The sequence below is a fragment of the Podarcis melisellensis genome (genome assembly GCF_964234715.1).
Source record: "Podarcis melisellensis genome assembly, chromosome: 6".
NCBI classification, from domain to species: Eukaryota; Metazoa; Chordata; class Lepidosauria; order Squamata; family Lacertidae; genus Podarcis; species Podarcis melisellensis.
In genome coordinates this window covers 10,603,391-10,629,925 of record NC_138538.1, presented here as the reverse complement: position 1 = coordinate 10,629,925, position 26,535 = coordinate 10,603,391, and the positions used below count along the sequence as shown (strand labels likewise).

General features: G+C 42.2%; 1 protein-coding gene and 1 long non-coding RNA gene across 7 annotated transcripts; one reads left to right on the top strand and one right to left on the bottom strand.

Moving 5' to 3' along the window:
- The first annotated feature begins 38 nt into the window (after positions 1-38).
- SS18L1 (SS18L1 subunit of BAF chromatin remodeling complex) lies at positions 39-21,018 on the top strand. 6 transcript variants are annotated; one of them, XM_081917131.1, is made up of 11 exons: positions 39-170; positions 8,906-8,982; positions 9,671-9,755; positions 11,861-12,005; positions 13,006-13,203; positions 14,048-14,212; positions 14,715-14,816; positions 16,634-16,726; positions 18,353-18,472; positions 20,065-20,192; positions 20,972-21,018. In XM_081917131.1, the coding sequence occupies exons 2-11, from the start codon at positions 8,906-8,908 to the stop codon at positions 20,996-20,998; spliced, it is 1,140 nt and encodes a 379-aa protein (XP_081773257.1). In that variant the 5' UTR covers positions 39-170; the 3' UTR covers positions 20,999-21,018. The 6 variants fall into 6 exon arrangements, with proteins under 6 accessions (XP_081773257.1, XP_081773258.1, XP_081773254.1 ...); XM_081917128.1 differs by lacking the exon at positions 39-170 and adding an exon at positions 210-823; XM_081917129.1 differs by lacking the exon at positions 39-170 and adding an exon at positions 212-546.
- A 152-nt stretch (positions 21,019-21,170) lies between these two features.
- Positions 21,171-26,473, bottom strand: LOC309373201. The gene is made up of 3 exons (XR_014169829.1): positions 26,264-26,473; positions 26,143-26,176; positions 21,171-23,571 (listed from the first exon to the last, which is right to left on the bottom strand). It is a non-coding gene; the product is annotated as an uncharacterized lncRNA (long non-coding RNA).
- Positions 26,474-26,535: the final 62 nt, after the last annotated feature.

The following is a 26,535-nucleotide window of genomic DNA, read 5'->3' as shown; positions in this document are numbered from 1 at the left end:
GGAAGAGGAGGGAGCGTACGTGGAGTGCGTACCCGCCGCCGCCGCACTCAAGCCACTCGGCTCTATCGGCTTGGACGACGCAGAGCGGCGACGCGATTGGTCGAGTAAGCCCCCGCCCCGCCCCCCCCAGCTTAAGCCGAGCGCTTTGGTACGCAAACAGCGGAGGTGAGGTAAGCGCGCGGGCGGCCGGCGAGCCGAGCGGCGCTGCGCACACGACGTACGCGCGAGCTCGACGACTGCTCCTCTCTCCGCCTCTCCACCTGCCGCCCTCACGCACTTGGCGTACCGCGGCCTCCTTTCCCTACGCACTTGGCGCACCGAGATGCTCCTGTTGGCCAAGACAGAGAAGAGATGCTATTCGCTTGCGACAGGAAACCCAGCAGCAGGGATGCACCATGTGCATTGCAAAGGGGGAGGAGGGGAAGGAGCTGGATTTGGAGGAAGGGGGGTGGGTGAGCGGAGCAGCTCAGGTGGCTTTGCTGCCTCCTCCACCACCAAGCCTCGGCAGCTGGCTCTCCGCCTTGCATTGGGAGTAGGAGCGTCCAGGTAAAGGGGGTGCACGAAGGTTCTTGGTGCAATGCCCCTGGCTCATTGCAAGGCGCAGATTGTACCATCTGCTCTGGCTCCCCTCCTCATGCACTGCGGCGAATGCTGTGCCCGTGCACGGCAATAGCTGCTAGATAATAACAATATTATTACATCCTGGGAACCACTATATTATTTGACACATCTTTTTAAAAAAGACCATCCCACCATGTCGGTTGCCTTTGCTTCTGCTCGCCCAAGAGGCAAAGGAGAGGTCACCCAGCAAACTATCCAGAAGGTAACAGAAAAAGAACCGGGGGAGGGGGGTGGAATTAAGAGCATGCTTTAATATAGACAAGCGTGTGTGTGTGTCAATGTGTGTGCAAGTCTCCATCGTAGGGAGTGGGGAGGGGGAAGGGTGATTTTATAAGATGCTCCCGCTAAGTAGTGAATTTGCAAGGGCTTGGAAAGATGGACCGCTGTAGAAGAGAAGGAGGAGGCGGAACAAAGCAAAGGTGTTCAGATGATGGCAAAGGGAGAGGGGGAAAGATGGAAAGGATCAAAGGAGCCGAGGGAGAATGTTGCAAAATGAGACGGATATATTTTCCTTGCAGGATCTTCGTGCTTGGAAATACTTCCATTGCTGCGTACGTTGCAGAAAATAGCCCAAAGTGCAAACAGCCTGTGTTGTGTTATATATGACAGCATAGCAGCGTTTTTAACACAGAAAGAGAAATCTGCCTATTTGTGGCCGTACGTCTTTATCTTTGTATTTTCCTGTTCGTTTTGGAAGGCTCGTCATGGTTTTAAAGGGGACCTTAAGGAAGTGTGACACTGGATTATCGCTGCTTTTCGTCTTAAGGCTTTCTCTTTTTTATTACTATTATTATTTTAAAAGAAAATGTGTATGGATGTCAAGTGTTTGGCATGGAACGATTCTGTAAGATCCTCTGAAAAGCAACAACGTTGCAGATTCAAAGGCAAAATCTTAAATGCTTGATGGAGGGAGGTTCGGGCATTTTCATTAATTCATTTCTAAATGGGAGCAGAATTGTAACCTTTGTAAGGAAAACAAGGCAGGTGTTCCCCTGTGTACAAGTTTGCAATGCCGCTTTCTGAAGAGGAGAAAGCCCTGAGAGGGAGAGAGGCAGGGGAATGTACCATCCAAGTTCTCCCCCTGCCTCCCTTTCCCAGGGAACGGGCTGTAAATAATAGGAGAGGTGTGGAGATGTCAATAATGAGTAATAGATCTGTTAACGCTTAAACAATACGCTATTTCCAGTGCCTGCCCGTCAGCCTCCCTCTATCCTTGGAAGCGGGCATGCTCCTAGCTTTACTGTAGCAATTGTTCAGGAGTCTTAGCCCAGGATCTTTGAAGAAGCCAAGGAGATTAAAGATCTGATGACAGATCTGTTTTGTCAGTGATGATGGAAAATGCAAGGAGGTGTTGGAGCACAAATCTGCAGCACATAGACAACGCTGTCTTGCAAAAATGCAAGATAGCTTGTTTAAAAACTCATCCTAGCAGGTGTAGATCTGGAAGTGTACATCAGGCAGGTTAGGAACCTCCTGCCCTCTCAATATGGGTAGGACAAAAATAGCCAAAGTTAAATGCTTAAGGCTACAGTTCCAAGTCTAGGAAGCAAAGCAAGCGATTTGACTTCTGAGTAAACATTTGGCTGCAAGTCACATTGACTTCCATGGGAGAGATGATTGTTTATATAGTACTATAGTGTTTTATATAGGAAGATAGGAAGCTGCCTTATACCGAGTCAGATCATTGATCCATCTAGTCCAGTATTGTCTACACTGACTGGCAGCTGCTCTCCAGGATTTTAAACTGGGATCCTTCCCAGTTCTGCTTGGGGATGCTGAGGACTGAAGTTGGGACCTTCTGCATGCAAAGCAGCTGTTCTTCCACTGAGTTATGGCCCTTCCCCATATCAATCCCTGCCCCAAGGAGCTTACAGTCAGCAATCAGATCTCAATATACGTGTCACTATCTTAATGAAATAAATGGGTCTTTCACATCCTTCACTCTCAGATTAATAATAATAATAATAATATCCCGCCCATCTGGCTGGATTTCCTCAGCTATTCTCGGTAGCTTCTAACAAAATATTAAAACATGCCCTGTGTTGGCTTTTCTTACAGGTTGCTTGTTGGTATCGGATTGTACCAGAGCTTAGTTGACAAAGCTGTTTAGTAGGCTGGTGTGATACTGTGAAATAGATCTCAAACAACTCAAATAAAATATTCTGAATATTACAGTTCTGAAAATGTTTTTAATTTGGGCTTTTAACACGATGTGTGGGAAAAGGTGTAGGCATTTTGTGATGCGTGCTTCATATAAAAGTGAGCCCTTATCGTTTGCACTGCAACTCTTTTGCAATCATTTTGTCAAAGCATTTCGTGGAAATTGTTTGCTTATTTGGACTCCTTGCTACTGTACATTTAAATCCAAGACTGAGAGCTAATTAATCCTGGTTGGCGTTATTTATGCTTAATTTGGCATTCACGGGATTATCACTAGTTTAAGGCCAAGCAGAGCATGAAGGTGGTTGCTATTAGCATCTTGTATTCAGGGATACATACATTATCACTGTGTTTGAAGGTTCTACTGATAGGTTTATTGACTGCCATCAGATGTTGCCAACCTTTTGGGACTCTGTGGGCAGAGTGGGAACTTTCTCTCAAAGTGTGATAGGCACATTCCCCTCAGATTGCTTCCCTCCCACACCCATTTCTGAGTCAGACAGAAAACCAGAGGCTCAGTGAATGCAAGAACTGCTGCTTTTCCATGGGGACTGGGTAAAAAAATGGATCCAGCAGAACTAAAACAAATCTTCCTGAATTTGCATGCTTTTGCCACAGGGATCCCCAAGAACTTTCAAATTAAATCTTTCAGTGATAGACTACTCAGTAAAAAAAAATTTAAAAATCACAGATCCAATGCTTGTCAGCACTACAAAAACATTGATCCAAAGCATATCTTTGTGATCGTTACACAGCATGACAATGAAACCACCAGAACATCTGTGTACGCATAGGTGACCTATGATTTGATACTGGTTTTGAGGTGATCCCATAGGAATCTGTATAATCTTCCCTGTGTTACAGTGCAGCTTTTCAGCCTGTTTATTATTATTAGTAGTAGTACTAGTAGTAATAATAAAGCAAAAAACCACAGCTTGTCGGGGAGAGACCATAGCTCAGTGGTAGTCGTAAACATGCATTGAATCTCTAAGTTTAAAAGAATCAAGACATGTACTCTGGACTTTAGGAAGGCCGGTTGCAGAAAGCTCAAGGAGCTACTGAGTGAGATCCCATGGCCAGTAATACTCAAAGAGAAGAGAGTCCTAGATGGATGGGAGTTTCTTAAAGGTGAAATATTGAAGGCACAGGTGCAGGCAATTCTAAAGAAACAGTGTGACTGCATAAGGAGCTTACAGATGAGCTGGGATTTAAGAAGGGCACGTATAAGAAATGGAAGAAAGGGAAAATCACAAAGGAGGAGTATACATGAGTAGCCAACAGTTGCAGGGTGAATGTCAGGTTGGCCAAAGCTCAGAATGAGCTCAGGCTTGCAAGAGAGGTTGATAATAATAATAATAATAATAATAATAATAATAATAATAATAATAATGTTTCTTCAGCTATGTTTGAAGCAAGAGGAAGAACAAGCAAGTGGTAGGCCCTCAGGGTCCCTTCCAACTCTGTGATTCTAGGTGATTCAAAAGACCCCTGTCTGAGACCCTGGAGAACCACAGAAAGTGAAAGCAGACAATATTGGGCTAAAGGGCAAATTGTCTGACTTGAGATAAGGCAGGTGTTTCAGTTCCTGTGTTATCCCTAGGCCCCTGTCTACATAGGGAGCTGCCTTAGTCAGACCACTGGTCCCTCTATCTAAGAATTTTCTACACTGATTGGCAGCAGCTCTCCAAGGTTTCAGGCATTCAGGGACATTCCCAGCGCTACTTGGAAATGCTGAGGATTGAACCAGAGATTTCCGGCATGCAAGGCAGATGCTACAACACTAAGCTAAAGCCCTTCCAGAGTTTCGGCCACACCCCCTTGTTTACTATTATAGATCATCTCCATGCTATTCTGAGTCTTAATGCCACTGTAGTAATTGAAAGTAATAACAACAACCTTGTGATACTGTACTTAGATGAAGGCCTGCATAGAAATTTAATTCTATTATTATTAATAATATATTTATATTTATTAAATTTCTATGCTGCCCTTCATCTGATGATTGCAGGGTGGTTTACAATATAAAAACACAAAAATACATAGCATAATAACAAACAAAAATAATACTCTAGCATTATATGTAATAAATATAAGCAAGGTGACAATTATTTGCATTATTATTATTTACTGAATTTACTGCCCTATACCCAGAGGTTGCATGAGGTTTAGTCCAGATTTCAGTGTGACAGTCTAGCTGTGGCTGGATGATGTCTATAGCCACTTTATTGGTGAACGACTGTCCAACAAAAAGTTCTCAAAGCTGTTTGCATGGTAAAGGGTGGCTTACAAACATATTGCTTCGGGGTAGTCTTTCACACATAGGCCTTCCTTGCACAAAGAAATGGACTCTCTCTCCCATCTTATTTCTTTCTACGCAAATTCCGTCTTTCTTGGAGAGAAACCCCTCTCTGGAAGCACCTGCTTTCCTCCCCCAAGACCTAATTCAGGAACAGATCAGATAATGATAACCATCTAGTTTCCCCTTTTAAAATTTATTTTTAATTTATTAAACCTGTGTATCACCCTTCCTCTGGAGATCTCAGGGTGGTCCACAAGATAAAAACTCAAAACAGACAATAGGAACAAACACATTTAAAAGGGCATAGGATGTTAGTCAGCCAAAGGTCTGGTTGAAGATGAACGTTTTCACCTAATGCCTAAAGGTGTATAATGAAGGTGCCGGGAACATTTGGAAGAGCTACAGGTTCCCCACTTCTGACGTGCGTATGAGGTGCATCTTGAATACTCTGCTGTTACAGATGTTGTGCTACTATAAGCCCCTCAGGTGCCCAGGCATAATTTCAGGGGTGAAAAAAGGCAGAAGTGAGTTGAAAGAGAGAGCTAGTTATCATGGAACACCCTGACCCCCAAACACATCCAATACCTTTTAAAACAACCTAGTTTATGGTGCTGGTAGGGACCCATTTCCATCCATCTCCTGTTGGACTACAGCTCCCATCATTCCTGGCCAGGGGCCATGCTGGTTGAGGTGAATGGGAAGTGTCCAACAACATCTGGAATACATCAGGCTCCCCATCCCTGGCATACATTATTAGTTACCCCTTAAAAAGCAGGAATGGGGGATATGTGACCGACCAGATGCTGTTATACTCCAACGCCCATCATTCCTGACCATTGGTCATGCTGGCTGAGACCAAGGGAAGTTGGGAGTGGCAAAGTGTACGGAAGGCTAAAGGTAGGCTTACCAAAATGTTTGAATGGCACGATCCCATTACCCACAGGTCTCTGTAACCCCCTGCCCAATCTCTCATTTGCTTCCTGTTCCTCCACCCCTGGCATAATTTGCTTTTTGATTTGATCAAATATCTGTATGCCACATTCCCAGGGACATAGGAAGCTCCCTTCCACTGTCAGATAGTTGATCCATCTTTTTCATTATTGCCTATATTGACTAGCAGTGGCCTACCAGGGTTTCAGACAGCTGACATTCCAGGCCCTGCTGGGAGATGCCAGTGGTCGAACCTGGTAACCTTCTGCATGCAAATCAGATGTCCTGCCTGAGCTACTGAGGAAGCTGAGCTCAGGTCAGCTCAAAGGTTCCTCACATCTGCCATAGAGCCATGGGAAAGAGCCTCAAAGAGTGGACACCTGCAGTCTCTTCTGGGAGCCACAATTGGGCCTGTGTTATATATGGAAAAATCTGAACAACTTCCCTAAGCCCCCGACAGCCATTATGTTTTATTTATCTTACTTCATCTCACTTTGCCCTCTCTTGGGAGGTTGCAGATTGTGCCCAATGGGACAGATCAAGCAAATGGGGAGAAAGCAGCTGTGAGGATGGGGTGGCACTACTCAGGGTATCTTGACCAAGCCCCACCCATAAAACCTGCAGCTAGCATTGCAGAGACACACTGTCCTCCCCAGCCCCAGAGAATTTGTGTGCAAGGGCTAAGCCCCTAAATACCAGGAATGGAGAGCAGGATTTGACCACATTTCCAAGTACAGCACTTTACTGTTTCCTTTGGAAGTGCACGGCAGCTATGCATTTGCAGGAGATAAATTCAAACGGATGCATTTTCCAGAGGAGCCATTGTGGTAGGAATGAACAAGTTGCCTGCCCTGGTGTTCCATGGCTGAGCAAGGCAGTGTTTTGTCTTTCTTGTATCCCAGTTTGCAGATGGTTTAACTTGCCCCAGAGAACTTTTGGGGAACCACCAGACACAGGCAACTGCCTTACACTGAGTCAGACCATTGGTCCACCCAGCTCAGCATTGCCCACACTGGCTGGCAGGGTTTCAGGCAAGGCTCACTTGCAGCCCTACCAGGAGATGCCAGGGATTGAGCCAGCAACCTTCTGCATATGACTTTTAAAAGACATCCGAAGGCAGCCCTGTATTGGGAAGTTTTTAATGTTTGATGTCACATTTGTGTTTTCATATTATGTTGGAAGCTTCCCAGAGTGGCTGGGGCAACCCAGTCTGATGTGCGGGGAACAAATAAACAACAATGCAAAGCAAATGCTCTGCCACTGAGCCTATGTCCCTTCACTAAGAACCAAGTTTGCCTGTCCCCTACCCCCAATTTTATATTCCATTTCTTAGACTGAACATTTTGAAATGCTATATAGGGCATTTATAAATATTTTTCTGTAGCTTTTGGGGTAGAAACCGGAACAAACTGGAAATAAATACACCAAAGAAATGTTTGTGCTTCCTCCAGTTCCTTTGCACTGATTAATATACAAATGTGAAATGCTACGAAAACCTAGGCAAAGGGATGCAGTCTGTGGCTGTGTAATTTTTTAACAACAACAAAAAGCAGCAACGAAATTATTTCAGGACTTCAACCTTCTTCCACATGAATTAAATTGGGGAGTGGGGGGTGGGCAGGATCCTTTGCTCCAGTCCTTTATGCTTTTCCCCAGCCGTGTTCCCTAGAAACAGAAAGGCTTCTTCTAGAATTTAGCCAAAGGCATAGTTCAGTCAATCATTGCTTTTGATTTTCTCCTAAATGCCATTTCACTGGTGCGTGGCTGCACAAAATCCCCCTTCTGAATGGAAACGTCTCTAAGGAGGGAGAATGGATTGAGGATCTTCCTGCTCTCCTTTCATCTGCTGCTTCAATCTAGTCACTGATGCAGATTTCAGGCCGAGTTCTGCATCCCTGCTTCTTAGACCACCATCACCAGCTTGGATGCTTCTACCGTGGAATAGGATTTAATGCATGGCTTCCATCCACCAGGAACTGTGTGTTTGGTATTGTGGGCCCAATTCTGTGGAACGTCCTTCTAGCAGAAATCAGACCCTGGCCCCCACTGAACTTCAGACTTCTCAATTATTATTTTAGCAAGTGTTTTGAGTTTCTGATTCCATGGTTAATTTTGTTGTTGTTGTTGTTTAGTCGTTTAGTCGTGTCCGACTCTTCGTGACCCCATGGACCAGAGCACGCCAGGCACTCCTATCTTCCACTGCCTCCCGCAGTTTGGTCAAAATTTGGTTTGGTTAATTTTAATAAGTGTTTATCTTTTGTAAGCTCATTGTACACAGTTTAGAAGCCATGCTGCTAAGCAGTATATAAATTGTTGAAATAAAGAAAATAGATGCAACAAAAGAAATAGTCTTAGTAAACCAAAAGGGTTCCTCTCCAGAATAAAAGGGTTGATCATGCAGCAGGGCCTCTTCACTGATCTATGTGTTTTTCAAGGCTCAGATTAATTCTACTGGATTCAGTTTTTACCCAGACCCCATGGAAAACCAAAGTGTACACAGAGTGTTTTACCTGCAAGGGGATGGAGAGGCTGATCCAGGAGTGGTGCGCCCCACTCTAGCTAAAAAATCCAAATCTGTTCACAGACCTAAAAAGGGTTATGAGCCCTCGAGTAGGCAGTACCAGCCGGTGGTCTAATTCTGTATAAGACAACTTCAGATATTAATTTCCATAATGGTGGGGTGCTGCATTCATATTAATCATAAATAACATTCTCCCTGCTTCTTTCACCTTGCTTTATCTACTTTTAATGATGATTAATGCACATGCATAAAGAGCGTGCAAGGAAAAAGAAGACTACAGAAAGTTTTAGCTAAACAAAGGAGGGAATGTACAAGGTCCCTGACTATGTTTCAGTCAGTCATATCTTGATCTTTTATATTCTGTTTATATTCAGATGTTGGATGAAAACCATCATCTAATACAGTGTATTATGGACTATCAAAGCAAGGGCAAAACAGCAGAATGTACTCAGTGAGTATGATTTTTTTGTTGTTGTGTTGAAATATATGTGTTTATTGTTTTATTTATTTAAAAGCCTTTCTAAACTGCTTTATGTTTAAAAACATCTAAGCAGTATAGAGAAACATCACATAAAAATAGACCAGTGTCATAAAAACAGAAAAGCAACATAAAACCAGGAATCTAGTTGTAATAGGGTCTAAACTTATGGGCCAAGGAAAGCCTGGGCAAAAAGATATATCTTTAAAACATATATGAAGGAACTGATGGATTGTGCTTCCATGTATAGCACAGGGAAAGGCATCCCATAGTGCAAGGGCAGTAGTGGAAAATGTCTGGTTTTGGGTTAGACCTGTGATATTCTGTAGGGTGCAATGTCACCGACAGGCTTTCCCCAGATGATTTAAGTGATGTTGCAGGTTTGAGCAGGGGCCAGGTGGTATTTCAGGTAATCAGGTCTCAAGTAGTTAAAAAATTTATGCTAATAACAAGATCTTGAACATGGCCTGGGGCAGGATGACATTGCATGCTTAAACAGGTGAATGTTAACTCTTGACTCCTGTTGCTACACAAAACCTGTGTTTTGCTGAGCTTGTAAAGGCGAGTTAGATCAGATGCACATAGCCACTCCAGAGAAGAAAAGGTGTTTTTCTAAACAGCTTTACTTCCTTAAGATAACCTCATGTTCCTTTGCTTACAGATATCAACAAATTTTGCACAGAAACTTGGTCTACTTGGCAACAATAGCAGACTCGAACCAGAATATGCAGTCCTTGCTTCCTGCTGTAAGTTCTGACTGATGACATTGAATGAAATCCAGTACTTGCAGCTAAATATATGCTTTTTGTGGGGAAATAAACAATGCTGACAGCATGAGCACAAACCCAATGTGGGCATGCCTGCATTTCCCACTGCACATATTCTAGGGTCAATACCATGGTTATAGAAAGTGCATTTCCTTATTGCTAGCCTGCACATATCTGGGGACTGGTCTGCACATGAAGTGGTAGAGTTTTGGGGTGGAAGAGCTGGAGCGGACTGTGCCATGCTGGACTGTAGGTGGGGAATTGCATTTAAGAATTTCCTCTGAATTGTTAAAATAACAACAAAAAGTACTCCTTGCAAGGAAGGGGGCTGAAAAAAATCTTTATCCCTGAAAAGCTAAGTAATATAGGTTGTTTAATTAGCAAATAGTTGTTGTTTTTTGCATGTAGAAATGATACAAATGCCACCACCCCTCCAAGGCAGTCTGAAGCGGTATTTGCCAGAATTCACCTAGCCCAGTCTGCTGTAGAGAAGGGCTTCCAGTATGTGACTTCTAGACAGGCCTGAACTCCAGTACCTTGTTACAAAATTGGACACTACCTTACCTGGAGAGGGTGGCTTTTCGTCTTTTCAAGAGTTGTGGGGAAGTGATGTTGCAGAGTTGCAGCAAGCCTTATTTTGATATTGCAGCTGTATACTACAGAGGTAGGGAACCTCAGGCCCTCCAGCTGACAGGCGGGGGGGCTGAATGTATGTTGACATGAGCCTACTGTAGAAAGGTCAAATTTACATTTGTTTCTCCACCCACTTTTGCCTCCAGTTCTGACCATCACTAGCATGTGGCCCCTAGAAGGCTGCTCAGAAGAAAATACGGACCTCAGAATGAAAAAACTCTCCATCCCTAGTCTAGTTATTTCTTCTTCTTTCTTGCCAGCTCTATACTGGTTGGGAGAGAAGGGTGGGTAAGAAGCTTGACCCCTGTGGCAATGGAGTAGGAAAACTCCTCCAGCAAAATATCTCCCTGCCCTGGAGAAGGCTCTTAAAAAGGGGATACCATCTTCCAGGTGGAAGTTGGCAATACTGAGCTAGATGATGAATGGGTGATAAGACTTCATTCGTAGTTGGGTGGGGTGTATGTGCTGATATGTACATGTTTCATGCTCCCTTATTTTGCTATCTAGTAAAGTTCTTGGCCTCTGCTGCTGCTCCTTCCCCTTAATATTTTTATTTTATATTTAGACTGCCATTTATCCCAAAAGATCCCATGGCAGCATGTACAAAAGCCTATATAATACAGCTATTTTGAAATAATGAATTTTTTTGAACAGAGAATTCCAAAAGTCTAGATACAGCACAATGGTGTACAACTGTAGTTTGTGGGTCTCCTTATGTCCTAAAAGACCAAAGGAAAAGAGGTGTCTTTAACTGACACTAAATAACATTGGATATGTACATGCATGTTATGAAACTGGGCCAGGTCAAGGTTGGGTTTAGAGATATAAAAATGTTGACTATGTCCCTTCAATGACCCAGCACAAATTCTCTATTGACTTCAAAGGAAGTTTTACCTGCACAGGAAAACCAGACACAGAATTTATTTAGCTAATATATATCGTTTCAAAATGTTCAAAATGCTAAGCTACATTTTATGTTGTTTTGGAAGTGCTCATCTAGGAGTTAAATGTGACAGGCTCGGGCTTTGTGTGTTCGCTGTTTTCTAATTAACTTGTCTGGTAATTAAAATGGATTACAAAATAGCAGAGCTGCCATTATCTAACATATTTTCATGTATCTCCATACTCTAATGTTAACCTCCAAACCTGATGTTAATCTTTTGTAAATATCAGTGCTTTTTATCCAAAAGTTATATAATTTCCTACACAAAACAAAAAACTGTTTCATCACGGTCTGCTTACATGAAGGTGATTGTATATGTCATTATCTTTGCTGTTGATTTTTTCATTACTGAAAAGTCTTATTCCTGCGTTGATTCATTATTAATAATGTCTAATAATAATAAATAATGGCAGGAATTCTGTCAGATCCCCACCCCTCATAGCTTATTCCTACAATAAATCCCTCTTGCTGAATCTTTTTTCCCCCTTCTCCTTCTTGCCATCTGCAGCCACCGACGCAAAACATGAACCTCGGTCCAGGAGGAATGAATCAGAGCGCATCCAACCAGTCTCTTCATGCACAGAGCAACCTCAGTGATGCAATCGGGACAGGCCTTCCGCCTCCCTCCCTCATGCAGAGTCAGATCAGCAATGGTGAGCTTTCCATGGTTGCCTGGCAACTGCATCGCAAATGCCGAACGTGCTTCTAAAGGAGCCTTTTATGGCTGTTTAACTAGCCTCTCGGGCATGTGGAAAACCTCGGCATGGGCTTAAATATGCACACAAATCAGTTACAATTCTTCATACAGTTGCCACTAGCATTCTGCAACAATGGATTTCCTATAGGAGGAATTGATCCATGAACACTGAGGTGGGTGCTGTTCAAGTTCTTTAGCGTATGTTGGCTTCAGCGGCTTTTGTGGGTAGCATAAAAAGCACTGGTTGCCAGCATCAAATTCTCGCTCTGTCACCAGTGATCTAATTTCAAGCATTTTGAAGGGTGAAGGGAGCCCAAGAGGGAGCATTTAAATGTGGCACAGAAAAAAAGGTCTTTCACTTTTCTTCACTCAAAAGGCCAAATTGTTTTAAGGTCTCATGCAGCCTGTTCCTGTGCAATTTACTTAGAAGTAAGTCCCACTGTACTGATGTATCCTTTCCCCAAAGTAAGCATATCTAGAATTGTAGGCCCCCTGTCCAGAGATTGAGAACTTGGGGATCCTCTAGGTATTGTTAAGACTCAGTGTTGGCCAACCCTGACTTTATACAGCCCACGTGGTTCCCTGCTCACCTTCTCTTCCCTCCCAACCCCACCCAAGTATTTATTCCTTCTGTCCTATATATTTGTGGCAAATCAGGTTCCTCGCTGGATGTCATTCCCAAACTCCAAACCATTCCCAAATCTGACATGGGGCGGGGGGGGGAATTCCAATCCTTCAAAGTCCATATTTTGAATCTAAAAAGAACTGGGAGAGGTAAGATATAAAGTAGCAGAACATGAGCATAGTTTTTGAGCTTCCTGGCTGCACAGTTTCTGTGGCAGAGATGTGGAAAGCTTAGATACTGGCAACTCGAGAGTGAAGGAAGGCAAAATCTGAACAGGATTCAAAATCAATATTCATTGCCACCCCTTGTTTCCTTCTTTGTTTTCTGCTAGGTCCCAATCACGTGTCTATGCAACAGTCAGGCCAGAATACCATGCCCACGACTTCCCTGAGCATGACTGTCAGTAGCCACGGAACCGGAACCGGCTATAGCCATACAGTGCCTGCGTCTCAGAATGTACCAATGCAAGGCCAGGGATCAATAGGCAACTACGTCTCACGAACAAATATCAACATGCAGTCCAATCCTGGTATGGTTGGCTTGGTTTGGCCTGGCCATTTTTGTTATTGGATAGATATGCCATTTTAAAGTGTCATGGGGCTCTTGGCTTCTGTGACCACTTATAACAGGGTCAGACCCTGGGGAGGTGGGCAGTGGCAGGAATCAGGTTCAGAGCAGGGCTACTGAAGAGCTCCAAATATGTCTGAAGCTTCCTTCAGAGAAGGGAGTGGAACGGACTCCCTTGGGAGGTTGTGGGCTCTCCTTCATTGAAGGTTTTTAAGCAGAGGTTGAATTGCCATCTGCCATAGATGCTTCAGTTGAGATTCCTGCATTGCAGGGGGTTGGACTAGATGACCCTTGGGATCTCCCAGCCAACCCTATGATTCCTTACATTTTAGCATCAACGATGTACTTTAAAAAGAGAGAGAGAGAGGATAGGTCCCTGCCCCAGGTGGCTTATATTCTAAAAATAGATGAAGGGCCAGGAAATTGAGATGGAGGTCAGTGGTACCTCGGGTTACATACGCTTCAGGTTACAGTCTCCACTAACCCACTAACCTCGGGTTAAGAACTTTGCTTCAGGATGAGAACAGCAATTGTGCAGCAGCGGCAGCAGGAGGCCCCAGTAGCTAAAGTGGTTCAGGTTAAGAACAGTTTCAGGTTAAGAACAGACCTCCAGAATGAATTAAGTTCTTAACCCGAGGTACCACTGTAAACATATGCAGTTATTTCACATATTATACTTAAGTACAGTTGCAATATATATTTCTTAAATTGAAGTTTATTCTACTCAGGGCTACAGTGGTGGTGGTGGTGGAGGAGGAGCACTGTGTAGAGAATTTGAGAATGTAAAATGTGTGTGTGTGTTGCAGTGTCCATGATGCACCAGCAAGCGGCAACGTCACATTACAACTCTGCGCAAGCAGGGAGCCAACACTACCAAGGGCAGTCTTCCATTGCCATGATGAGTCAGAGTAACCAAGGCAACAGCATGATGGGCCAACGGCCAATGGGCCCTTACCGACCTTCACAGCAAGGTAAATAAGAACCAAGGACTCAGAACTGTATAGCTCCGCAGTGTTGCGTGTGTTCCAAGGGCATGACCGTATGAGATGGAAGATCCATGGTTGGATGTGAGCTGGGTCTTTTTAAACAGCAAATTCAACTGCTGAGAGGCCTACCTCAGGTGTGGAAAGTAGCACTGGGGAATCAAGGTTAACGCTTCTTCCCTCATCACTGCAGTTTTGTAGTTGCAGGGCAAAGAGCAGTTGGGGAGGGTGTGATCCCAAAAATGGCACAGGATGAATGAACCAAAACAAACTTCCAGTGCTATGGTCCTAATAGAACTCAGTTTCTCACACTGAAGTTCACAGCAGAGGCAAGACTTGAAGCCCACAGTGCTAGGCCAGAACCTCCTCTGTATAGAACAGACTTACAAGTCAGGCAGATAGGATATCACTCCCTTTAAAGAGGTTGTTTCAGTTATCCACCTTTGATCTCACTGTAGACTGACAACGGTACTCTCACTCTGCTTTGTAGGTTCCTCTCAGCAGTACATGGGCCAGGAGGAATACTACAGTGAACAATACAGTCATGGACAAGGTTCATCAGAGCCCATGAACCAGCAATATTATCCCGATGGTAATTTTGCTGAGTATTGGGGAACATGGTTCCATAATGCCGTTGACCTGCAGAAGGCTTCTGGCACCCAGGAATGGAATTGAAAGACGGAGGCCAATCCACACAAATGCTCCCAAGCCTTTACCTGAAAATAAGACCTTACGATATTTATTGGAGCTTTATTTTCAAGCAAGTAGGCCTGAGATCACTGTGCCAGGGGTGGGTTGGGTGGGTGGGTGGTGGTAGGCAAACTAGTTTGTAGGTGGCATAGTTGAACCAAGGGAAAAGAGGTAAGTTTGGACAGGGACATATCAGCAAAGAACCCAGACCACAAAAGGCAGAAAGAAAATATGCAGGATGGATCAGGATTCAGTGCCAATAGGGACCACCATTCACATGGTGAAATGGCAACTAAAATGATCAAGGGGATGGAGAAACTCCCCTATGAGGCAAATAACAACACTTGGGACTTTTTAATTTAGAGAAACGAGGCAACATGATAGAAGTGTATAAAATTATGCATTGCATGGAGAAAGTGACTACAGCAAATTGTCCCCCCACCCCCTTAACACTAGAACTTGTGGACATCCAGTGAAGCTGAATGTTGGGAGGATTCAGGAGGCAAAAACAAATACGTATTCCCACAGCACATAGTTAAACTGTGAAATTTGCTTCCATAAGAGGCAGAAATAGCCACCAACTTGGATGGCTTTTAAAAAAGGATTAGACGAATTCAAGAAGGATAAGGCTATAAATGGCTACTAGCTCTACCTCTATTGTCAGAAACAGTAATGTTTCTGAATACCAGTGGCTGTTGCACTCTGGTCCCGCTTGCAGGCTTCTGATGTGCATTTGGTGGACCACTGCGAGAACAGGATGCTGAACTAGATGGGCCAGGTGAACCAGCAGTGTCAGCAAGTAGGAGGGTTAAGGCGCACCAGGATTGCCAGCATGGTGTAGTGCAGTGTTTCCCAACCTTGTGCCTCCAGATGTTTTTGGCCTACAACTCCCATCATCCCTGACTAGCAAGACCAGTGGCAAGGGATGATGGGAATTGTAGGCCAAAAACAGCTGGAGGCACAAGGTTGGGAAACACTGGTGTAGTGGTTAAGAGCTGTAGACTCGTAATCTGGTGAACCGGGTTCACTTCCTCACTCCTCCACATGCAGCTGCTGGGTGACCTTGGGGTAGTCACACTTCTTTGAAGTCTCTCAGCCCCGCTCACCTCACTGAGTGTTTGTTGTGGGGGAGGAAGGGAAAGGAGAATGTTAGCCGCTTTGAGACTCCTCCAGGTAGTGATAAAGCGGGATATCAAATCCAAACTCTTCTTCTTGGCAGTGGGCTCTCTGAATGGAACTAGGCAGCAGGAGGGGTCAAACAGCTGCAAAATGTACCCAAAGAAAATCTAGGAAGGCAGTTGGAGAGAAAACCCTATGTCCTTTGTCTTTGAAGCGTTTCAAGGGAAACTTTCACATGGGATATAAACCTTACAGCTCCAAAATTTAGAAAAATAAAAACAGAGTTTGAAACTTTGCACGTCTCTTTTTAGAGATTTAAGTGCTGCTATCTTTCTCCCCATGTTTTTTGTTTAATCCAGGTGTGAGCTACACTTCAGTCATATTTACACTGCAGGTGTTAACTACCCATCCACCTAATGGGACTTGCAGTTCTGCAAAGGGAGTAGTTCTGTCAACAGAATTCTGTGCACAACATCACACATTTGGCAGGAGCCATAACTCAGCTGATAGTAATACAAGTTTGAAATTGTCATGCATCTGAAAAATGCATAATCAATTTTAAAAATATCCATTTCTTATGTACCTTTCTTTTTGTCATAGGTCACGGTGATTATGCGTACCAGCAGTCATCTTATTCTGAACAAAGTTATGACAGATCATTTGAAGATTCTACACAGCACTACTATGAAGGAGGTAAGAAGACGTTATGGAAGCAGTTCTTGTAGAACGCATCAGATGTTGGGTTTATGTGTGTACACACACACAGTGTTTTATTGCTGCTAGCAATACAAAGATATAGCTGTTCTGTCTTCCTCTAAGAAGATGCCAGCCGCCATCTAGGTAATAGGTATAGTAGGGATAGGGAACCTGTGGCCCTCCACATTCCTGAACTACATCTCCCGTTCTTCCTGATCACTGGCCAGGGCTGATGGGAGTTGTAGTCAAATAACATTTGGTGTGCTATAGGTTCCCAATCCCTGGGGTGAAGGTAAGTGCCTCCCAGGAAACTGTCAGCAGCAACTGACTTCTAATGTTGGGGACAACAAAGCTGCAAGGTTCTTTGGTCCATTAAGCAGGGCAATGAATTGGCCCTCTTATCTTATAGTACACCCCATTTCCCAGAGAGGGGCTTCAGACTTAAGCGGGGGAGAGTGTTGCAGTGCTTATGTTAGTGTAAGCAACAAATGCCCACTACCCCCAGCTTGCTCTGAATAAAGGAACTTCCATTATACCATTGCTTCATCTAGCTTATTAGTAACCATACTGACTAGCAGTGTTTCAGACAGAGGTCTTTCTCAGTCCTTCCTGGAGATATCAGTCATTGAACCTGGGACCTTTAGCATGCAAAACATGTCGTGTCTATTTGCATGCTCTGAAGCAGCCTTAAGATTAGATGGATGGGACTGAACAGTCAATCAGCTGTTGAGTCCAGCCACATACCTCCAGTCTTTAAGCATTAAGTGCCAAAACTACACCTATGTATACTCGTCTGCTTCTGGAGTGAAGGAAACCTTGCACAGTATTGTCTACAACCCCTTCTTTCATGGCAAACTAGAACTTTTTTTAAGTACAAGTCTTGAAATATCTGAATTTCTATTTTTTAAAGTTTCCACACAGGCTACGTATATGCATGCTCAGTGGTGCAGGTGACTGAAAAGTTCCCTCTGATCCTAGAAATCTGTATTGTGTGAGCCCTGGATAAACAGGCACTTCTCTGTGCCATATGCAACCCTGTGAGTGTAGCCATATGAAGGAACTGACGCAGGAGCTGGAGTAATTGCATTGGCAGGCACCATTTCTTATTGAGAACTGGTGTGAATACAGTGGCACATTACTCACCCTTTCACACAGATTAGTGCTTGGAAGTGATGCCTGTCTTTTATGGCAGTGTTTTTCAACCACTGTTCCGCGGCACACTAGTGTGCCGCGAGATGTTGCCTGGGAAAAATTTGAAAGATTTAAAAATAAAGCATTTTATAATTTTTCATATTTCTGTTTACTTACTATTTCATAATAAAGTAATTATAAAATACTTTCTTTGTGTTTATTTGATTCCTATTCAAGGGAATTACTTTATATATAGTCAATATAGGCACAGAGTTAAATTTTTAAATATTTTCTAATGGTGTTGTGCCTTGTGATTTTTTTCATGAAACAAGTGTGCCTTTGCCCAAAAAAGGTTGAAAAACACTGTTTTATGGATAAGCTTCTCTCAAACTGGCTGCATCCATGGAAGATTTAGAGTATGCCATTGAACCCTATGTGGATGTAGGGTGCTGGTTAGCTTGCAAATCAACCCTATTGATATTCTGTCTTTAGGGAATTCCCAGTATAGCCAGCAGCAGGCGGGATACCAACAGGGAACTGTACAACAGCAAACGTATTCACAGCAGCAATACCCAAATCAACAGAGCTATCCAGGACAACAGCAAGGATATGGTGAGAAAATGTGTATTGCCTTGCTTTGCTCTACTTTGTAGCTTGATGCTGCAACAACTGTGTGCCCATTCTCCCTTTCTTTCTCCCCCTCTCTCTTTTTAAAATTTATCCTTTTTGAATTTTACAACAAAACATGCAAATTCTTTAACAAAACCAAAAATATGTATCAAATCAACCTCACCTCCCCCTCTATCTGTGGATCCTTCCATTTTGTCTTTACTGCTGCATATCCAAAATAATTCCTTAATTATTAATTTTTCTCTAAGAATTTCCTTTATTTAGCTTTACTGTTCATTTTATGTCAACTCTGCTAGTGTTTTATTTGTTTACAATTATTTTTCAAATATTCAACAAACTTTCCCCAGTCTTTATTAAAAGTTCTTTCTTCCTGGTTTCTTATTCATCATCATTTATTATTTATACCCCACCCATCTGGCTGGGTTTTCCCACCACTTTGGGCGGCTTCCAACAAAATATTGAAATACAATAGTCCTCCCTTATTCCAAGAGTTCAGGGCAGCATTTGTAGTCCCAACCCCTTCCATCCTCACAACAATCCTGCAAGGCAGGTTGGGCTGAGAGAGAGAGAGAGAGAGGTTGTGGGGAGAGTCTGGCTTTGTAGCTGAATGGGATTTGAACACTTGTCTCTCCAGTATAAATCCAATTCTCTAACCACCATACCACACAGGTTTTCTTTACAGTAGCCTGTTGATTCAAAAAGAACCACAGACGTGTCCCATGCTCACTTACCTAAGGGTAAGATTTGTTGATATAGTGGGACTTACTTCTGAGTCAACATGCAAAGGAGTGGACAGTAATGCAAATAAGACCTGTGTCTGCAACTGTCTTCTGAGCCTAATTGTAAGTTCAGGGATATCATCATTGCTGTCAAGTTTTTATTAGTCATTACCATAAGAAAAGCACCAAAACTAAATGCAAAAGTAAGTACTGCCATGGAAATGTTGAAATCCAACAAAATATACATACAGTTCTCCTCCTGTCAGTCTATTATCACTATAAAAGCAGGTTTCATACATAAAAGAATCAGCCTGGGGGTGAAAATCAGCTTCACAAGCCCTCCTTGAAGGCCTGCCATCTCGATAAATAAGATTGCTTGGTCGTAGAGACAGAGTTGCTACTACTACTACTACTACTACTACTACTACTGTTGTTGTTGTTGTTGTTGTTGTTGTTGTTGTTATTATTATTATGTCCTCAGCTTTGTTAACTTTTAAATGGCCAGTGAAAACTTTCCTATGTGTCAACTTTCAGTTAAAGAGCCGTGCTGGTTGTTGTTATATGTTGTACTTGTTTTTATTTTTAATTGTTGCTGCCTTGTTTCTGAAATTATAGTTAGATTACCTTTATGAAATTATTGGTTAAATTATTGTAGCTTCTCTGTCAATTTAAAAAGTGGGATATAAACAAATATGTGAACAAATATGCAAACAAACTCAGAAGGAGAAATTTAAGTATGTAGTCTACTATGCATGTATCAAAATTATGTTTATATTTTTCTGCTGTCAGGCTTTTAATGACATGATGCAACCTACTCTTGAACTCTTGACAAGACGTTTGCTGTTATATTCCCAGGTCCAGCCCAAGGAGCCTCATCACAGTACTCCAGTTACCAACAGGGTCAGGGGCAACAGTACGGAAGCTACAGAGCTTCACAGACAGGACCATCTGCACAGCAACAGAGGCCTTACGGCTATGAGCAGGTAAATCTTCCCATTTAGATTACTGTAATGCACTCTATATATGGCTACCCTTGAAAGCAGGCTGGAAGCTGCAGCTAGTCAAAATGTGGTGGTGGGTCAGGTTGTTAAACGGGTCATCCTGCTAGAAACACATTACTTTGACCACACGCGACTTGCGCTGCCTTCCAACATGCTACTGGTCCCAATTCAAGGAGCTATTGTTACATATTAACACAGGAAGGTGCCTTATGTAGTAAGACCATTGGCCCATGCTGGTCAGCACTGCCTGCACTGAATGCCTGCGGCTCTCCAGGGTTTCAGACAGGAGCTTCTCCCAGCTCTATCTGGAGATGCTGGGGATTGAACCTGGACATTACAAAGCAGATGCTGTTCCAAAGAGCATAGCATAAATAAGTATGCTAGTACACAAGGAGAAAATTGTGACTGCTTTGCTCCTCCCTAGCTCCTGGTGCTGCCACACAACTGAGTGTGTCTGAACCTGTGCTCATGGTTTGTCTCCCCTAAACAAATCATGAGCCATAAGCCAAGAAAAAAAATGTAGTTTGTTTGGAGGACAAACCATGTGGCCTGGTGTGGATGTAACTTTAAGCTTAGCTCCAGATAGCATGACAGCAGCAAAAGTTGAGGAGGAGCAAAGTGCCCAATTTTTCCTGAGTATTTGCACTCACTCATGGTGAGCCGTAGTTTGGTTTAGCGTTGCATGTGAACCAGGCCTATGTGTCTGTAGAAATGTTATTATGTGTCTGTTAATTTCTCTCTTTCTCTCTTATTTTTAACAGAGCCAGTATGGAAACTATCAGCAATAAAAGGACAAGCACCTGTGTCAGATTTGTTTCAATATTTATGTCCGTCTTTTGAACTTGGATGTACGGGCAGTTTTTGATTAATCGTAATATGTTGGTTAACCCCCTTAGCACAAAGGAGCATTTGTCTGTGAAATAGTATTCATTTCATGCTGGATATGAAGCAGTGCACTACTGGTAACAAGGCAATGCTTTAATGGTTTGGTATGTTTTGGTGCTGTGTATAATACTGTATGTTGATACAATGCAAAGGTTCTTCCTTCTCCTGCCCCCACCCTCACTTGATGTCTAGCTTTAGAGGTTACTTGAACATCAGTATCCACATCACACCCATCTATTTTTCTTCTTCGTCATCTACAAAGCTACAATATTCTGTAATACATCAAACACATATAATTAAGTTTTTCGTGCTCTGCTCATGTAACTGCTCTTAGCATTGTTTTCAAGGTGAAACAGCCTGGATGTGCTGCAGATTATTTTGTATCTACTATCCTCTGAAATCAATAGATCCTAATTTGATGGTATTGGGATAGGCTCATTTTATTGCATTTTCTTGGTTTTTATTCTGAACTGCAAATACTGAAATGTATGGGCATGAGTTTGATTTGCTAGATACTTTCAAAGTGAAACAACAAATTAGTACAGCAGTAAGTAGGGCCTATTTAAGTCACCTTTCCACCAACTATTTATGATTGGGGTTTATTGCTGACTTGGGAACTGGCCCTGTTATGGGAAGATGCCCTTATATCCCATAGCAGGTCAATACCAAAGAAGCATTAAACTGCTGAAATGTGGGCAGTAGTTCCACTGAATTTATACTAAACCACCAGAGAAGACTACTCTATTTCAGCTATCCTGGATATATGACCATGGGTCCAGTTAGTGTGTGGCCAAGGAATCTGGAATCTGGTAAAGGAAAAGATTGATTCCTTCTGTACCTATTGTATAATGTTCTTGGGGAATTCATGTACTAGGACACATTTTTATGCATCCTGGCCCAGGTGATGACATCAACATAAGGGACATTTGTGGTGTCCTGTAGCAAAAATAAGTCTGCAAGTTGCTTCATGAGACTTGCATCTCTTGTATACATCTATCTGTTGCATTGCTTGGAAAATAGGTGCCTTATCAAGAAGGCAAAGCCATTACAGGCTCCCGGACTAATAATGAAGGGCAACAGAAGAGCTGTGCTTCCATTGCTATGGGGCTGCCTGATTCTGGGAAGAGATTTGCCTCTCTCTACTGAGTGTCCCCACAAGGAACCTTCCTTCTTCAGGCAGCAATTATGTAAAGAAAATGAATTTCCTTCACATAACTAATTTACTGCAGGATATAGTGTGAACTCAGTGCCAAAATAGTTACCACTGTGGGGAAGACCCAGTATAGTTGCCTTTGGCATAAACTGGGATTCTTGTAAAAACAAAGTTCTATGATTCATTCAGTAACAATTCAGTGGGGTTTTATTTCCAATTGAGTGTGCTTAGGACGGCTACCATAAAGACTTACACCTGATTTAAATATCTGCAGTATGACCATTTACAATAAAATGTACTGCGGAACAAATTTAGCCAGTAGGATGATGAAATGCAGCCAAAGCGAAGCACTTTAAAATTCCATTGATTTCACTGGGAGAGCAGTGAGTGTGTGCTTGAAATCAGTGGGACCAAACTCAGCTTAACTCTAATTGGATCTGGATCGTCTATCTGCCAAAGCAAAAATTCACTAGTACCATTTTAATCTTGTTATCCAAGCTGTAGGTAAAACAAACTCCAAGATTCAGTCTGTCAAAAGTCAATATAGCTTCATATCCACACAAGTTGTTGAGAAGCATAAATGACCATCCAGACTTTACTACAAAGTATCTGTATCATGCACATTAGAGATAGTGCATGTTTCCCATGCAGCTGATTAGCTGCCAATTCATTTTCTGATCCTTCCACTTACTCAGCCTTCCACCAAGAAATATAGCCATAAACAAAATCAGGTTACAGACTTAAGGGCTGCATTCAACTAAGTCATACTCTGAGTAGACCGATAGAAATCAACGGACAAGTTAACTGAAGACTTTCTTCTGTAATAAGATCGTTGACCTATATATTACAATGGCAATATTTTTATGAGCATATTTAGACTTAATATATTGCAATTTAATGTTTTGATTTTTGTATTTTTAACCTTATGATCTGCCTGGACATTTTTTTAAGAGGGGCAGAATATCATTTGCTTCAATCAATCAATCAATCAATCAAAAAGATAGTCATGCCTAACTTAAGTCTATTTATTTCAGTGGGTCTACTCTAAGTACGATAGCTCTTCCTTGGTATTTTGGCTTCAGTAGCAGTTTGGAAACTCTGTTTCCAGTAATCAGATATATTCACGGACTGTTTATTATATTTAACTGACTGGATCCTGCATTGTTAGGAACTACAGAAAACATTGTAGCATTTAAAAGGCACTGTTGCTATAAAAATTATTGCTCACAGTGTGTCTTTTGGTCACACTGGGTTTCTTATGCTGATCACCTGCTGGGAATGAGAGAGCAGGTACACACCAGGCATTCAGTATCACATGGATCCCTACTCGGGGAGGGCAGAAAAGAGAGGGAAAGGAAGTCAGTAGGTCTTTGGTCCCCTCATCTTTGCAGGGCTCCTTCACAATTCTTGCCTGCCCTTTTTATCAGTTATAAAGCTCAGCCCTCAAAGCTCCTGTACAGCCTGACAGTGTCTAAGACAATACAGGGTAGTAGGTTAAGAGAGATCATCACTCCAGGAGGGACAAACTGCTCTGTAAAATCCTTATAACCCAGGGACAGCGGCCTTGTAGCATTTAGAGGGCTACAAGTTCCACACCTCTCCTTCAGTTGCCTCAGCTAGTACTGCTCATCCCCATGATTTCTGCAGGGGTGCGTATCTGAGGGGCACCCACGCTTCCTGCTTTCTGGCACAGCCTTTCCCTTCTGCATACAGAAAGGGGAGCCACACAGCCCTTTCCCTATGATACCTTGGGTCAGATGCCACTCAGCTCTGAATGCAAGTGCTGCCCAACATACAGTTTAAACATAAATAAACCAAACTTAAAGCTTCTAAAACATTTAAACTGTAAAAGATTGGCAAGATGTTCAGTTTGTTGTTCAAAACTACAGGATTTCTCAAAAGTGGTGGGATTTTTTTTAGATAAATAAGATGAATTTGAGTACACAGGTTTACTCAATTTAAGAATATAGTATATTATATCACTTATTATATTATAAACATCTGGATGGTTTAGATTTTGTGTGGAGATTCCAATTTTCAAAAACACAGACCTCCAGAAAATAGACACTGGACCCAAAAAATATCAATATTACTATTTATTAAAAAAATGATCCAATGATCTATGAGAATACTGTACAAATAGAAGGACAATTTATATATGTATGAGGGTCAGGGAAAGTGCTGCTAGAAAGTGCTGCTCAAGATCTACCCTTCTGCAAAATGTATTTAGGAATTTTTATTCCACTTAAAATAAATTAAGAGCATATACAGGTATAAATGAAAACTATTTAATAATTTTAAAGGCAGCAATAGGGGGGACGGGACTCCAATATACCTAGCATTGCTAACAAGCAGTCAGTGAAAATACAAAGCCACACAGGCCCAAAGCAAACAAATCAACGTTTGTATAGTTGTTCATCAAGAAGAATTTTTCTCTCTATTGTCATTTCTGTCTTCCTTTTTCTGAACCCTTCATAGCACTAAGCACAGCGATGGCTCTATTTACAACTCTGCCAGTGCCATGTAGCACTTTTGGGTGATGGCCAATAACTCTCTGCCTAGCCTGCTTGGTCATGCCTGCAGGAGGAACCCTCACAACCCATGTAACTGCACAACAATGGGTGGTTATGTTCAGAGGGAGCAATCAAAAGAGGCCTTTGCAAGAAGCCATGAGCCCCTGGTGCAGTGTACCCTGGCCAACAGCCACTGCAAAATTTCCAGCAGTTGTTGCATGGCAACTACACTGCAGGATCTCCTATGTTCCTGGCATTTGTAACGACTTGGCTGTTTGTGCTGATGCAGGAGAGGCTTATACCAGTGCAGTGGGAAACACTAATGGATTGCCTGCCTAGAACATCGAGGTGTTAAAATAAACAATGGTCACCTTCACATTAGAGTTTACTGATAGCCAGAAAAAAAATGCATTGCTCCTTACCAGCTTTGACATCTGCTTCTCGTATGGTTTTTAGCATTGCTGAAAATCATTTTTTAAAGACCACAAGCATTTTAACAAGTAAAACAGCAACATCGCATCAGTTGGAAATGTCTTACATTAAGAATTTCTTGAATGTTGTGTATATACTGTATTTGAAAGAGCGCTTTGGAAATAGTTTGTACATTATTTCCTAATTTATACATGATTTTTAGTGTTAATATTTCTAACTGTTAATAACAAAATATTTAATGTGTTGTCCATTTTTATGTATTGATGTGGAAACAAAACGGTGATGCCAGCATTTTGACTTTTTTCATTAATTGTATCATATTTTCTGTTTTGTAATACAGAATGTTTGGACATGTTTTAGGTTAAAATGAATTGATTGTGAAGCCAAGTAATGGTACTTTTTCGTATGATGAAAAGACTTTTAAAAGGACTGCTGTAATCATGTTTGAAGTCTGTTCTTTTTTTAATTGCAGGTTTAATGAAAACAATACATTAATCACACTTCATTTATATTCTGAAATATTTCAAGTAAAGATCATTGCATGAGAAAAAGTGTTAATGTCAGTTTTCAAAATGTCAAATCTCATTTGAATTTCAAGATCAGGTTTACTAGTTTCCTATTTAGCCAATGATCTCACTAGAAGGCATGACACAGTAACATAGAACTGCTATAGTCATAGAATTAAAAGAGTGCCGCATGAATTCCAATGGTTCATTGGCAATCCATTACCATGGGGGTAATTTACCAATAAGCCATTGGAATCCAATTTAATAAATTTGAATTTAAGTTTAATTAATTTGTTTATACCCTGCCTTTCAGAATAAAATATTTCCAAATAATTTCTAGTAGCAATAAAAAGTAGTAAAGAACAGGCAGAGCAGAAAATACACCAGCAAAAAATGTTTTTTAAACAGTATATAGCAGTGAGCATAGAATGAAGAATACTTACCCCTTATAGAAAGCCTGATGGAACAAAAAGGTGTCTAAAAACAGTAAGAGAGAATTTGTTGGATTTCTATAGGGAGTGTTCCACAACTATGGAGCCAATGAAAAAGCCCTGTCACTAGTACCACCATTCTGACCTTAACTAATGATGAGCTGGAGAGCGATGCCTTCATAATGGTGTAATCCAGGTGAGAGAACCTCAGGCCTGGGAGTTGACTGTTGCCCTTGAGACTCTTTCTAGGCCATTTTCTCCCAAGCCCTTTCCCAAAGCCCTCCACAAAGCCTTTGCATGGCAATTATGTGTCATTGAATTGTGACAATGTCTTTTGCATTCCATAAGGCAGAAATGTAGGTGGGTGTCAGAAGCCTGACAAAAGTCAGAAATCTTTTTACCTTT

Coding starts and splice junctions, on each gene's coding strand:
- SS18L1 (XM_081917128.1), top strand. CDS start 755: ATGTCGGTTGCCTTTGCTTCTGCTCGCCCAAGAGGCAAAGGAGAGGTC. Junction 12,006..13,005: donor GCAGAGTCAGATCAGCAATG/GTGAGCTTTCCA, acceptor GTTTTCTGCTAG/GTCCCAATCACGTGTCTATG. Junction 16,727..18,352: donor ACAGCACTACTATGAAGGAG/GTAAGAAGACGT, acceptor TTCTGTCTTTAG/GGAATTCCCAGTATAGCCAG.